General features: G+C 49.8%; 1 protein-coding gene and 1 non-coding gene across 2 annotated transcripts in view; one reads left to right on the plus strand and one right to left on the minus strand.

Annotated features, from left to right (window-relative positions):
• The window catches only part of CCM2L (CCM2 like scaffold protein), a 296,984-nt gene that overhangs the window by 167,948 nt on the left and 113,007 nt on the right, over positions 1-16,029 (plus strand). Inside the window, exon 2 of the mRNA XM_069651009.1 lies at positions 11,849-12,016. Within this exon, the coding sequence (XP_069507110.1) occupies positions 11,849-12,016 (168 nt within the window). The remainder of the gene's footprint in view (positions 1-11,848; positions 12,017-16,029) is intronic.
• TRNAT-UGU (transfer RNA threonine (anticodon UGU)) lies at positions 11,175-11,247 on the minus strand. Its single transcript has one exon. It is a non-coding gene; the product is annotated as a tRNA-Thr (tRNA).

Genomic DNA, 16,029 nt, shown 5'->3' on the forward strand with positions numbered 1-16,029 from the left:
GCCCTAAATATCAACAGGCTGCTAGCGGGAGAAAATGCCTCGCTCTGGCTTCCAGCGCTAAATATCAACAGTCTGCTAGCATGAGAAAATGCCTCGATCTTGCCTCCAGCGCCAAATATCAACAGGCTGCTAGCGTGAGAAAATGCCTCGATCTGGCCTCCAGCGCTAAATATCAACAGGCTGCTAGAGGGAAAAAATGCCTCGATCTGGCCTCCAGCGCTAAATATCAACAGGCTGCTAGCGGGAGAAAATTCCTCAATCTGGCCTCCAGCGCTAAATATCAACAGGCTGCTAGCGGGAGAAAATGCCTCAATCTGGCCTCCAGCCCTAAATATCAACAGGCTGCTAGCGGGAGAAAATGCCTCGCTCTGGCCTCCAGCGCTAAATATCAACAGGCTGCTAGCGGGAGAAAATGCCTCGATCTTGGCTCCAGCACTAAGTATCAACAGGCCGCTAGCGGGAGAAAATGCCTCGATCTGGCCTCCAGCGCTAAATATCATCAGGCTGCTACAGTGAGAAAATGCCTCGATCTGGCCTCCAGCGCTAAATATCAACAGGCTGCTAGAGGGAAAAAATGCCTCGATCTGGCCTCCAGCGCTAAATATTAACAGGCAGCTAGCGGGAGAAAATTTCTCAATCTGGCCTCCACCGCTAAATATCAACAGGCTGCTAGCGGGAGAAAATGCCTCGATCTTGGCTCCAGCACTAAGTATCAACAGGCCGCTAGCGGGAGAAAATGCCTCGATCTGGCCTCCAGCGCTAAATATCATCAGGCTGCTACAGTGAGAAAATGCCTCGATCTGGCCTCCAGCGCTAAATATTAACAGGCAGCTAGCGGGAGAAAATTTCTCAATCTGGCCTCCACCGCTAAATATCAACAGGCTGCTAGCGGGAGAAAATGTCTCAATCTTGGCTCCAGCACTAAATATCAACAGACTGCTAGCGGGAGAAAATACCTCAATCTGGCTTCCATCACTAAATATCAACAGACTGGTAGCAGGAGAAAATGCCTCAATCTGGCCTTGAGCGCTAAATATCAACAGGCTTCTAGTGGGAGAAAATGCCTTAATCTGGCCTCCAGTGCTAAATATCAACAGGCTGCTAGCGGGAGAAAATGACTCAATCTGGCCTCCAGCACTAAATATCAACAGGCTGCTAGCGGGAGAAAATGCCTTAATCTGGCCTCCAGCACTAAATATCAATCAACAGGCTGCTAGTGGGAGAAAATGCCTCAATCTTGGCTCCAGCGCTAAATATCAACAGGCTGCTAGTGGGACAAAATGCCTCAATCTGGCCTCCAGCACTAAATATCAACAGGCTGCTAGCGGGAGAAAATTCCTCAATCTGGCCTCCAGCGCTAAATATCAACAGGCTGCTAGCGGGAGAAAATGCCTCAATCTGGCCTCCAGCCCTAAATATCAACAGGCTGCTAGCGGGAGAAAATGCCTCGCTCTGGCCTCCAGCGCTAAATATCAACAGTCTCCTAGCGTGAGAAAATGCCTCGATCTTGCCTCCAGTGCCAAATATCAACAGGCTGCTAGCGTGAGAAAATGCCTCGATCTGGCCTCCAGCGCTAAATATCAACAGGCTGCTAGAGGGAAAAAATGCCTCGATCTGACCTCCAGCGCTAACTATCAACAGGCAGCTAGCGGGAGAAAATTTCTCAATCTGGCCTCCAGCGCTAAATATCAACAGGCTGCTAGCGGGAGAAAATGCCTCGATCTTGGCTCCAGCACTAAGTATCAACAGGCCGCTAGCGGGAGAAAATGCCTCGATCTGGCCTCCAGCGCTAAATATCGTCAGGCTGCTAGCGGGAGAAAATGCCTCGATCTGGCCTCCAGCGCTAAATATCATCAGGCTGCTACAGTGAGAAAATGCCTCGATCTGGCCTCCAGCGCTAAATATTAACAGGCAGCTAGCGGGAGAAAATTTCTCAATCTGGCCTCCACCGCTAAATATCAACAGGCTGCTAGCGGGAGAAAATGTCTCAATCTTGGCTCCAGCACTAAATATCAACAGACTGCTAGCGGGAGAAAATACCTCAATCTGGCTTCCATCGCTAAATATCAACAGGCTACTAGCGGGCGAAAATGCCTCAATCTGCCCTTCATCGCTAAATATCAACAGGCTGCTAGCGGGAGAAAATGCCTAAATCTGGCCTCCAGCGCTAAATATCAACAGGCTGCTAGTGGGAGAAAATGCCTCAATCTTGGCTCCAGCGCTAAATATCAACAGGCAGCTAGCGGGAGAAAATGCCTCGATCTGACCTCCAGCGCTAAATATCATCAGGCTGCTAGCGGGAGAAAATGCCTCGATCTGGCCTCCAGCGCTAAATATCAACAGGCTGCTAGCGGGAGAAAATGCCTCGATCTAGCCTCCAGTGCTAAATATCAACAGGCTGCTAGCGGGAGAAATGCCTTGATCTGGCCTCCAGCGCTAAATATCAACAGGCTGCTAGCGGGAGAAAATTCCTCCATCTGGCCTCCAGCGCTAAATATCAACAGGCTGCTAGCGGGAAAAAATGCCTCGATCTGGCCTCCAGCACTAAATATCAACAGGCTGCTAGCGTGAGAAAATGCCTCGATCTTGGCTCCAGCACTAAGTATCAACAGGCAGCTAGCGGGAGAAAATGCCTTGATCTGGCCTCCAGCGCTAAATATCAGGCTGCTACAGTGAGAAAATGCCTCGATCTGGCCTCCAGCGCTAAATATCAACAGGCTGCTAGACGGCAAAAATGCCTCGATCTGGCCTCCAGCGCTAAATATCAACAGGCAGCTAGCGGGAGAACATTTCTCAATCTGGCCTCCACCGCTAAATATCAACAGGCTGCTAGCGGGAGAAAATGCCTCAATCTTGGCTCCAGCACTAAATATCAACAGACTGCTAGCGGGAGAAAATGCCTCAATCTGGCTTCCATCACTAAATATCAACAGGCTACTAGTGGGAGAAAATGCCTCAGTCTTGGCTCCAGCGCTAAATATCAACAGGCTGCTAGCGGGAGAAAATGCCTCGATCTGGCCTCCAGCGCTAAATATCAACAGGCTGCTAGCGGGAGAAAATGCCTCGATCTTGGCTCCAGCGCTAAATATCAACAGGCAGCTAGCGGGAGAAAATGCCTCGATCTGACCTCCAGGGCTAAATATCATCAGGCTGCTAGCGGGAGAAAATGCCTCGATCTGGCCTCCAGCACTAAATATCAACAGGCTGCTAGCGGGAGAAAATGCCTCGATCTGGCCTCCAGCGCTAAATTTCAACAGGCTGCTAGCGGGAGAAAATGCCTTGATCTGGCCTCCAGCGCTAAATATCAACAGGCTGCTAGCGGGAGAAAATTCCTCGATCTGGCCTCCAGCGCTAAATATCAACAGGCTGCTAGCGGGAAAAAATGCCTCGATCTGGCCTCCAGCGCTAAATATCAACAGGCTGCAGTGGGAGAAAATGCCTCGATCTGACCTCCATCGCTAAATATCAACAGGCTGCTAGCGGGCGAAAATGCCTCGATCTGGCCTCCATCGCTAAATATGAACAGGCTGCTAGCCGGAGAAAATGCCTCAATCTGGCCTCCAGCGCTAAATATCAACAGGCTGCTAGTGGGAGAAAATGCCTCAATCTTGGCTCCAGCGCTAACTATCAATAGGCTGCTAGCGGGAGAAAATGCATGATTCAATGGGAAGAAACCTGCCTCAGGCTGCTGCAAACTGAAGACCCCTAACCAGCCCAGTTAGGTCTTCAAACAGAAAGGTGGGGGTTTTACAGGGAGGTGCTCTAAGCGCATCCATATTCAGTATCCATATGAATGGCCTGGTGACAATACTAGAGGATAAAGGGGTGCCAGGCCTTACACTGAGTGACACAAAAGTAAAACGCGTTTTACATGTAGGTGGGATGGCCAATCGTGCTCCCAAGAAAGGCGGCCTCTGCCGCAACCCTCCTGCGTGAACATGGCAAGACATGGCCCCTGTCGGTACATCAGAAAGAGAAGGCCAGCAGGATCTTTGAGGAAAAACCAAAAGCTCATTCTTTCTTGAGGGAAAAGAGGTCAAACAAACCACAGACGACCCTTAACTGGGCCTCAGAAATCAGCGTCTCTGCGGGTTTGAAACTTGCAATACAAACATTGCAAGAAAGAAGCCCTTGCATGACCACGCATGCAGGGACTAATGACTCATGGTGCACAACGCTACCCCCTATGGAGAGGGTGGACAGCAGGTATTACTAAGTTAATTGAGATGTGACTGTTTATGTTTCTGTTAATGTGTTGTTTACCCCCATGATAGGATATTTCCCCATCACATATAGTTGTTTTGTTGATGACGAAATGATGAAAACATAGAATATGACCACAAAAAGAAAAAGAAAAAAAAGCATCCCCCTGTGCATTTTATGCCATCAAGAAAAAAAATGAATTTGTTGTGAAAGCAATGTTAAAACATTTTGACAGAATGTCTTTCCCAATCCTTCAGTATGGCATTGAAGCCTGAGCCCCAGCCTTAAACACAGAACGGGGCAAATCATTCACAGAAACGTGGCACCTGTAGGTTCTGTCAGCGGGTAGGTGTTGCGTGTGCCCAGAAACTGCCCAAATCTGGGCGGTGAGCAGAGGTGGGGAGCGCCCTCTGCTGGGAAATATCGAGAAGTGCACCTATGAAAGCTTGCGCCACATTAAGAGGAACGTCCCAAACAACGGATCCAAACAGAAGAATGCCTAGAGACAGGGGAGTTGCTAGGTCTGGAAAAGACCCGGGGCTAAGCTGATGTCAGAACTGTTGGGACTGGGGGCTAGCTAGTCCTTTGGCTGTAGCTCCTGAGATTCTATCCGGGGCTACAACCAAAAGATCAGGGGCTATAGCCCCCTTAGCCCCCCCCCTAGCAACGCCCCTGCCTAGAGACTAGAGTCCAAAGCCACACACAAGCCAAACACAGTGGCTACCCCAGACACAGCCTCTCCAGAATATGGGAATTAAGATACAGGTAGAGGTATCTCTCCGGAACGTAAAAGAGCTCTCATCGAGCCACTGCAAAGCCTTCTGTGAGCCCATCCCGGGCGCTGCAGGAAGCTAGAATGCAGCAGAACGCTTACCAGAGCCCTCAAGCGTTCAGTGTACCCTACGGTGGCCCAAACACCCAAATCGCAGGCACATGCTCACCCGTAAAGAATGTGGAGGGCCTCGGGCCTGGCCAACGCAGATCACGCCAGAAACCCAGGGAGGCCAGAATCCGCCAAAATGGCGTCATGGGGAAGCTGGAGAAAGAGACACTTTGACCTGCACTGTTCCAACTACAAACCCAGGGCGTTTATTGCCCCATTTATTAGCAGGGCAAGGAAGACTGTTTTCAGCTTTTCCTCATTCTTTGGGAAATACAAGAACCTGCAGAGAAAGCAGCAAAGACAGCTGCAAAGACAGTCTCTAATGTCGCCAGACAAGACAAGATGCATAGAAATGAATATGTTTGCCAATACTTGTCTGGCCTGCCATGGCATTAAAGTATTTTGTTTTGCATTGTACATCTTCAAGGTCTTACGGGTAGGGGGTTTTGGGGCCTGAGGTCCACATAGGGTCTCTGTTGGCCACAGGACACATCTCCACCACATGCTTCCCTTCCATCCACACCATGGTCTGCTATCGGACAGGCTAACCTGCCCACCCTCATAACCCGTGCATCCGTCCATTTGGACCCATTACATAACAACTGCTCATTCCACTTTCCCCCCAAGAACTGTGTAGAATGAGTCTTGCTTTTTGTTTCTGGCATAAAAGGCTGCATATTTATTTTTCACAACATCATAAAAACCACAGTGCACACATTTGTGGAAATAACTCAGAAGATGCAGCGACTGTTCCGTGTCCAACAACCTGCTTCCCCTTTCCTTCCAAAAGTCCAGTACAGGCCCAACTCTCCCAACTATTTGCACCTGAGCCTCGCCTGCCCATGCATGTGTTCCTGAGCGGGGAGAGTGCCGTTTCTTTGGGAGAAGCTGAACCCTTGTAGTTCCCTCCAGACGCCCCTGCTGCTTAGGCTCCCAGGGGGCGCTGGTCTGAGAAGAGCGATTACCCTTCTGGCTTTCTCCTGGCTCATCCGGAGTCTGTCTCTTGTGCTTGGCCGCCCAAGCACCGCCACGCCACGGGTAGTTACTGCCCACCGTGGCTCCCCCCTTATCTCCCCTCACATTTCCAGGATTTTGGTGCAAAGATTCCAGTAAAAAGCTCCATCCCCATCGGTGACAAGTGCACCCCATCCTTGAGATAATACTCTGGTGATTTCAAATTAATCAGGCCGTGCCTGATCTGCCCAAATTCTCTGCCCCTGCAGAATTTGTCCATTGCACAGTTCAATTTGCGCCTGGATCTCTCCACTGCCGCGTGATTATCCGCACCCCTCCATTCTGGTCTTGGGATTATCTCTGACCAGACGATTTCCGTTTCTCCCAGCTGACCCGCCAACTCCTGTAATGAGAACATAATTTCTTGCATTAACGCCCCCCTCCCCAGGCTTGTCAAATCGTTCCCCCCCAGGTGTATAACCAATATGCCTGGTTTTTGCTGCCTCCCCAGCAATTTGCGCATTTGTCCCTGCAGTTGCGCCCAGCCCATTTCATTCATAGCACCTCGCGCCACCCAATCTTGAACTTGCAGCTCCTCTTGCTCCACTGTCCAGCTTGCCCCTGCCCTAGACACAAATGAGTGTCCTATCACCCAGACCGATCTCCTTCTCCTCCTTGCTGGTGCTAATGGGATGAGAAGGTAGTGGTGAATTTTACAGTTTTTCCGGTCTGATATACCTCTTAAAACACCCGGACTTCCATCTCCGAATCTGCTTGATTTCTGCCGCCCCTAGGCCTATGGCTGCGGCTGACGTGGCTGCCTCTATCCGGAATGAATGTGTCCCAAACACTCCCCTAATCTCCCCAGTTCTCTCCAACGCCAGCTCCATAATCCTTCTGAACTGGAAGCGGCTAAGTGTGGACCCATCCCGGTGAATGAGCAGTGGAGCCTCCCCCCCAGAAGAGGGCCTCCGCCCGAGAAAGCCTGCTACCGCCCTGACTGGACAGACTGCGCTCCCTGCAATTGGTTGGAGAGCCACTGTGCACCCTTTCCCTTCCTGATCTGTCTTTGATCTTCTTAAAAACAAGGTCAACCGCCCCTCCGAGTAGTGAACATCACCCAACTGTAAGAAACCTTTTCCCTTGGCCTCCTTGTTCTCCGGTACCAGCTCGCTCACCCTGAATGCCCCAAAGAAAGCTAACGTGAAGGCCGCAGTGAGCCAAGCTACTTCAAATCTGTCCCGGCAAATTACCTCCATGCATCCTACTAGCTTGTGTAGCTTGACTATGTCTATGGGTCTTCTTTCACCCGTTCTCGTCATGCCCTGCTTAGCCCAGCCTTTCATGGCCATCACAATGTAGTGTTCTTTGGTGGGGTCACCTTTACCTTCCAATTTAAAATAGTGGGCGATTGCCGCCAAGTGATAGGCCATCCAAGCTCTGGTCTTCCCCTCGTGCCAACCCCATCCCACAAAGGCCCTTACCGGCAGATCCCTCTGCCCTTCCCCCAACACCTCCTTTTGAAATTGCAAGAACCGTTCCCAGCATGCCTTGTATCTACTTGCCGTGCCTGGTGCTAGTGCCGAGTGAACCAGGGAACTCAGATCGCCCCAATCATGTCCCACCACTGTGTTTCGAACGGGGTAATCACCTTGTTTGCTCCGGGACAACTCCCTCGAAATTTTTCCCACTGCAAACGAGAGAGCGCATCAGCGGCCGTGTTCTTGACCCCTGGTATATGTCTCCTCAATGTTGAGTGCCAGCATGCATTTGTTGAGTTCCGCAACACCCTGGAGTTGCTGGCTGACCTTTGATTTATGATTTGGACCACTGCCAGGTTGTCCGACCAGAGCATCACCTTCCTGTCCTTCAGCCCCTCCCCCCACAGTTTAAATGCTATCACTATGGGGAAGAGCTCAAGCAACGTGATGTCCCTGGTGATGCCTTGCTGGTGCCCTTCCCCCGGCCAGGCGATGTCACACCACTTGGTGCCAAGAATTGCCCCAAACCCTAGGGCCCCGGATGAATCAGTGAATAGTTTGAGCCTGTCATTGCTACTCCTGTCCCCTCTCCACAGTAGTACCCCGTTGAATTTGTCCAAGAAATTGTCCCACATGGCCAGGTCCTCCCGTACTTTGACCCCTAGCCTGACATGCTGGCCTGCATGCTGCAGCCCCACAGTTTTAAGTTCAATGCTCCTGGCAAACACTTTACCCGCTGGGATGACTTTTCCTGCAAAATTGAGGTTACCTGCCAGGGACTGGAGTTCTTTCAATGTCGCCTTGTTCTTACCCCTTAAACCTTTGATAGTCTCCTTCAATTTCTTCACTTTGTCTTGTGGGAACCTGCACTCCCCCTTGACTGTATCAATTTCTATCCCTAAGAAAGTCAGACAGGTCACTGGACCTACCGTTTTTTCTTTGGCTAGTGGAACCCCAATCACATTCATCAGTCCCTGGAATGTACTCATGAGGGCATCACACTCCCTGGACCCCTGTTTGCCAATGAACAGAAAATCATCTAGGTAATGAACCACCGCCCCTTCCTGACATTCCTGCTTGACTGTAAATTCTAGAAAAGTGCTCGAGGCCTCAAAATATGCACAGGAAATGGCGCACCCCATAGGTAAACACATCATAGTAGTACTGATCCCTTACCTTGAACCCAAACAAATGTTGACTTTCTTTGTGAATGGGCAACAACCGGAATGCAGATTCAATGTCAGCCTTCCCCATCAGGGCTCCCCTTCCCGCCGCCCTCACAACCTCCACTGCATCCTCAAAAGATGAATAATGCACGCGACACAGCTCCTCAGCTATGCCATCATTCACTGACTCCCCTTCAGGAAAGGAGAGGTGATGGATCAGCCGATACTGTCCCTCCTCTTTCTTGGGAACCAGACCCACTGGAGAAACTACCAGATTTGCCATTGGCGGGCACTTGAATGGGCCGGCCACTCTCCCCAATTTGACCTCTTTGTTTACTTTACGAGCCACCACCTCCGGCATCCCCAGTGCTGACTGCAAATTAAGAGCCTCCCTGCCCTTTTTAACCGCTGTGCAAGGGATCTTGAAACCCCACCTAAAGCCCTCCCACTGCAGTTTTGCATCAACACAGTTGTGATAAATATTTAACCGGGGAGTCATTGCTAGGAGGCTAACCAGTGGTGGCAGACCATCTTTAATCATTTTTTCAAACATCTGTGGGTGTGATGCTAGTAACATTTTGCTTTTTACCTCATTCCCTCTTGACCTTATCCTTTGCTTTGGGGCTGCTCCTCCGTTTCCCCTCACTGGCCGAGGAGCTGTGGTCCCCGGAACCTCTGCCCCGAGGGTGCCTAAAGCGGCATGTTTTGCCAAAGGGGCAACCCCCTTCAGAATTAACCCTCCAGCATTCAGCTTGCTTCCCCTGGTAGCTGGCTCTGTTATTCCAGGAGGAGTACCCGCGAAAGGATGCCCTCCCCCGACGGGCGTATCCTCCCCTGCCCCTCCAGACCTGGGGCTTATCCCCTGTGGCTTTCCCATCCCCCTCGCCTGCGGGCACCAACATGTCTAGGAATCCCCCAACGTCGATCTCATCCCATGACAAAGCTGGCCACACCTACATTTTCAACCGGAATCCCTGATCATACTGTAACCATCCTTCACCCCCATGTTTCAAATACAGATCGTGCATATACTGTTCATAAGCGATCATTGCCAATGCATCCTGTGGATATTTCTCTATCATGATTGACATATACACCTTGAAAGCCTTTAACCAGTTATGTATGGATGGTTCCACCTTGGGTTTCTCCCTGTCCCTCTTCTCCTTCTCTTTCTCTGACAAGTCCTTTATACCTTCTCCCAGAGGTTCCATCCCCACAAAATCCAATATTTCTATAAATTCTTTTCTCCATACCCTCTCCTTGGTGGCCCCTGGTATGTGCCATGATAAGGAGCTTACCGACACCCGGACTGGAGCAAAACCTGGCATCGGCCTTCCATACCGTGTCATATTCGGCCCCCACATCCCCTCTTGTCCGCCACTGGCATTAAAGACTGGGTTTATCCCTGGCCCTGCCAAACCTTGCCCCCACCAGGCTTGCCATCCCCGCCACTGGTACCCCTTCTTGGGTCCTTGAAGCACCCCGCCTATGGGGTTTGTGCTGGCCAGAGTTGTCACCTGTTGCCCCTGTGGCGACTGCACCAGCCCCTCTGGAAATGGCGTGTTGGGATAGTTACCCGCCCACTGGCTTACTCCCCCTGGGTAGCTAGCCGCCCACTGGCTTACTCCCCCTGTAAATCCGTTATTGGGTGGATTAACTGCCTGGTAGTCCCCTGAGCCCAGCCCCCCTGGACCCAGAGTCACCCCTCTCTGCTGTGTTAATGCTGCCCCACTTGCAATTTGGTTCAAACCATTCACATTCCCACTCAATAATTGTTCATTATTGCCCCATGCCTGCAAACATTGCATTATCATACCTTTCACTGCTTCCAAGGATGTGGGCCCTTCTTCAGTCACCGCCACCGGTCTGGTTGCAGGCGTGCTGAGTGGACCCTGGTTCCTTGGCGCCTCCACAGGTGTAGGTGCCGGTACGGCTACAACCTCCTGTGTCTTCGCCTTGTCTCTCGCCCCAGTTGTCCTTGGTTTCTTGACATTTTTGGCCTGATCCTTGTTTTCCTTGGCCTTCTGTGTCATGGTTGTTTTCCTTTTGGATGTTGATTCTTCCTCCTCGACCTGCTCTCCCTCTTCTTCCCCTTCCTGGTCCTGTGGTTCGTTGTCAGGGAACATTAAGGGGGAAACAGGCCTCTGACTGGGCCCAGCCTGCTCCTCCCCTGGTTGAGGAATCATGGCCTCCATCCAGTTGGGCCCATGTTTGGCTTCCGCTAACCTAGCCATCTCCATAAAAGCCTCCAAGTCCATGCTTGTACAAAAAGTTCTATCACACCATGCAAAGCTTGCTTCGCTTCCGACACGCTGCCGACCCTCGCTCCTTCTACCTTCTCGTCTCCTCTCGAGCCTTCCCAGCTGTTGTACTGTTCAAATGTCAAAGCCGGGATCGCCCTGCAACTTTGGCGTTATTAAGGCCTGCATTCTAAGCCTCAGCGGCACGTTTGTCAGGGCATGCTGGTCAGCCCCAAACGTGAGGGTACGCCTGAACAGGGGCCTGAACCCTGGGCCCTCAGATTACAAGTCTGATGCTCTACCGTCTGAGCTACCAGGGCTCTGTGCATTGTTCTCTATTGTGTGCGGCTGCATGGCCGTCTGTCCTGCAGGCGGAGTGGGTGGGTGAGCTCCGCGCTCCTTGCTATTGTGGATGGCCCAGCACCGCTTTTCCCCCACTCCGCTTCCTCCCATTCTGGCTTGTCCTGTATGCAGGCAGGCGCTGCGCTCTCTACTGCGGCTGCCTTACCTGTGTGTCTCTGGCACTGTCCGTGTGCTCCTCTGACGGTGCTGCAGCCGCTCTGATGGTGCCGCTTCCCCACGCCGGCTCACGATTCGTTCCGCTCCGCTGGCACTGGCATGCTTTATGGAAGGGATGTCAACAAAATCTGATGCGCAATTCACATCTCATAGAGGGAGTGGGGGCTTTACAGGCATCCTACGGATACCATAAAAACCCGGTGAGACATCAGGCGCTTCCCAAATTAGACGGCGCGGCTGCTTCCCCACAAATGACAATGCTGATGGCCAGATCCCGGCACTCACCCTGTACGCCTTTGCCTGCCTGCTACTCCCCCTGCTTGCACTGTAATGGTGTAGTTACTCTGCTTTCTCATAGTCCGGACTCTCGCTAAACCCTTTCCATTGGTGGTGTCTCCCTAGGGGTTCTCCTCTCCAATCAAACGTCTGGTGTTTCCTAAATCAGCCCGAAGACAGGCCGTGCGGAGCAGCAATTGCCGGAGACCCCTGCATTCTGTGCCGGCCTACCCTCCTGATTACCTGCTGGACCCACAGATCCTGCTGCGCGACTACGTGGAGAAGGAAGTCAAGGTAAGATGTTCTGGTGGGCGACTGGAGATGTGAGGTGGAGAGGTTAGAGGTTTGCATGCGATAGTAAAGAGCACAGATGCTGCCCAATTGACTGGGTCCAATGTGTAGTTCTAACTATGGTACAGCCAGTAGAGTCCACACAGAGCAAAGACTGTGCCCGGGTCAGAACCTTAACAGAACACCTGTAGGAAAAATCCATTGATAGTTGGACCAAGGCCAGAGGTAGGTTGTAATGCCCAAAGGTGGTAGCTCCAAAGACTTGAGTCTATAATGGCAGCGCTGTCTGTAGAACCCAGCCATGGCGGCACGCACAGTTTCAATCCCTGATGATGAAGATACAGCTGAACATGGCACCCTCAGACACCAACACATGAGCACAGGTTTGATTTGTCGCAGCGGAATTCCTGAGATGACCCGATTGTGTCAATAGTTCCTCTGCTTTCCTTGTGCATTTATGCTTGAAACAAATGCTACTCGCTGGCATTTCAGTAAAGTGGGCATCAGACAAACCCACTGCTACATGAAACCCACTCCCTCCATGTGTATCTCCCGTATGCAGTTGCCTGGGGCACGGGAGGAGGCAAATCATTCACTTCCATTGCGTCCACCCTATGGAGCAAAGTACCAGACTACATCTCACAAGAACCCAAATTCAACATCTTCAATAAACTATCCAAAGGCTTGTACTCTGCCAACCTTCAATCTCAAACCTAATGCACCACCTGCTTCAACACTTCACCCGCATTACTCCATTCCCTCCTTCTTCCTGACCACCCCCTTGTCAACTACATAGGCACTTAGACACCCTAGACGCCCCTCTCTATTGTCCCTTCTTCCAACTTGTTTAACACATTCCCCACCACCCCTTCTCTCCCTCCTTCCATCTCCCTTTTCCCACAATAGCACTTACCTGATATGCACTTTCAGACCCCATAGCACTTTTTACCTGTTAAGTAAACTGCTTACTTTCCAATTGTACTCTCCCTTCATCGCTCCTCTCCCTGTGCACCCACTGCCCCCTCTATGTCTCCTTAGCAATTCTGAAATGTACCCTCTTGTGCCTTGAAGTATATATGCTTTTATATCCTGGCTGCGTCAAGATGACTTCAGCGCCTTGAAGCAATCGTGCAGTCTGGCGCCTGTATATAACATACCCTTATCGTGGGTCTCGTGAAAGATAAGCAATGTATGACCAAACAAACCACTTCACTGCAGTGTGCTGTTCTGCCCCAACATGTGCAGGCCAAGTCTGCCGTTCCTTGCACCAACCTCACCTACTCCACACAGAGAACCCCTGCCTGAATGGCCACCTTCGTGATCATATAACAATGACATGTTATCTCACCACATAAGCATAATGTCGCCATTTAACGCTGACATATACCACGGCGTCTACATCTTTGGACTAAGCACAATCCTCTATGCATGCAGCACTGGGCAGCGGGACAGGCAGCATGTTCATTATTTACCACACTGATGACCGCGGTTTCATAGACACATAGGCCCAGGTCAATGCGAAAGGTCTTAACATTTCCATCTCACTCACCCCTCATCCCATGCTCACCACCTCCCGTTATAAGATCTACACATACAGAATCAAACAACTACTCTCCTCTCGGGGTTGTTTGGCAGCCAATGTCTCTCACAACCACGAGTGCTGATCTTTACATTACTGACTGGAGGGCAGCCACACTCCTGAGTTACACCAATGCCACACCACTCAAGCTGATACAAATACTTGACGTGGTCTAAACCAGTGCCCCAAATTCTCCCCTGGTCACATGTGCAGAACTGTTACAGGACATCGGAAGGTTCAACAGGAAATAAGTGCATCTCCCGAGATTGATACCACAGTACAACCCATAACTCTATCACAGAGGGTATGCGGTCTGCAATCGTTGGCTCTCCAGATGTTTTATACTACAAATCATCCAGTGAGCCTGAGCCAGCATCATCTATATAGAGAAATGATAGGAGTTGTAGATCAAAAGATCTGGTGCTCCACAGGTTTCAGATCTCTGATAGTTTATCAAACTATGGGAGATTCCAGTGTCTTTGTGATAGCAGCAGGCAGGTTATCGCTGGTTACTAAGACTCCTCTAAACTTGAAACCTGCCTGGACTGCTAGCATAGGGAGAGTTTACCAATGATATCACTCTTAGGATTTCATTTTGATAGAAAATGTAATAATCACTAAAAGCCATTTCCACCCTTTCGTTTAACATGCAGGCATAGTTACATAAAGCAAAGACAACATATTATATGTCAATACATTAAAGCACATATAATAAAACCAATGTAAGGTGCAAATGTGCTAAAGTGCCACCGTGTTGGATACTCACAACTATGAACTACCATTACCAATTGTGCAAAACTTGCAATTATTCTGTACATCCTGTTGTGGATCTATCTACCCATCATATGCCCAACATGTTGCGTTCCTTTGCGATTATAATCAATCTATAGAACTTCTTCAGGGGCTTTAGAACCTTCTTAACTCTTCAGTTCTTTTCTATGTCCTGGGGTGGAAGATACAGCAGGCTTGTCTTAACTCAATGAAAAGTCCTTTTACCTCTCTGCTGCGAGGAGCCATACAATCTACAATCTAAACCCTCTCTCAGAAGTAGGAGAGGGTTAGACACGTTTCCCTATACAGACTGTGGGCACTCATTGCCCCTTAACATTGTTTCATGATTACAAGTCAGCCTAATGTAGTATAGTGCTTGGCTCGGTGTGCCCTCTCAATAAGTCCAACAAGTTTTCAAAAAATGAAATCAGTATTGTTTTCGTTAAAAATGTTTAGGTAAAAATGTTTGTTATTTTCCATTCCATAAAATCCCATGTAACCCATTTTACTTTACTGGATATCCTGACAGAGTCCTTAGTATTTTTGTTGAGGTAGGGCAACCCCTCATAGAAATAGGCAGTGGTCAAAGTGTACAAAAAGAAGTAATGGTACTATGTTCCCTACTGGCCTGCCCCAGCTCCCCACAAACCCCATCGCCACGCCCCCTCCCACGCACAATACAAACCCCGAAACACATTTGCCTGCTGTTTGAGGGAACTTTCAGTGCAGTGCATTGAATGTGCAAGTTTCAGCTTCCTCCTACAATTTTATTTTAAAATGAAACCATTTTGGAACAGTTTCTTTTTAAAATAAAAGTATAGGAAGAGTAAAACTTCATTGGAAAAAGTAGAGGAGCACCGCTCCCGCCCACTTCGACCACTGGAAATAGGGCAAGATAGGTTTTCCCTTTTCTTTTTACTTTTATATAAATAAGTATTTGCCAACAAACATGCCACCAATGTGTCGGACGTGTACTTCGACACCCTTAAAGACCATAGATGGAGAATCTGTAAAGCAGCAGCATAACATTAAAGAGGACAACCATCTACTTGACATCTCTCAGTCGCATTTACAGCCACATGGGTGTACAGAATCAGCGTGTCTAGACATTAGTGACTACATACTAGAAGGACTGGGCAGGGGAAGACCAGCAGTCAGTGTTATGTTGGACCTGGACCCAACAAGTAGGATTGTCCTTTATTAGTTTTGGCTAGAAGATGGTGCTTTAGCGCCCCACTATAAGCCAAAACAAATGCATTGGAGTACATCTAGGGAGAGATGGCATATGAGGAGGGACACAATGGTTGGAGGTGTTGTTTGGTTATTTACCCACCAAATGACTGCCCATGGCCATGCTAATTGCCTGCCCCACCCGGCCCAAAACACACCCTCCTGGTAACTCTTTGAGCTAACTTTATCAAGCCTTAAAATCAAACTTCACACTCAAAGTGCCTGCCATGGTGTTTTCACAGCAGCCTTCTTGGTGCTAATGGTTTAATTGGTGCTGTAAACACGCTACCGGTGTGATACAAATGTTTAACCAGGTCTGCCTTTAACCACTTGATTTATAAGCAGCATGAGTGTCCTTCACTGAAGTCCTGTTAAAAACAAGCATTCGAATTAGGGTGCTGGAGAGCACCAAAGAAGATGGTCGTCTGAGTTTGGA

The sequence above is a fragment of the Ambystoma mexicanum genome, chromosome 3p, assembly GCF_040938575.1.
Source record: "Ambystoma mexicanum isolate Mex_15411 chromosome 3p, UKY_AmexF1_1, whole genome shotgun sequence".
Classification (NCBI taxonomy): domain Eukaryota; kingdom Metazoa; phylum Chordata; class Amphibia; order Caudata; family Ambystomatidae; genus Ambystoma; species Ambystoma mexicanum.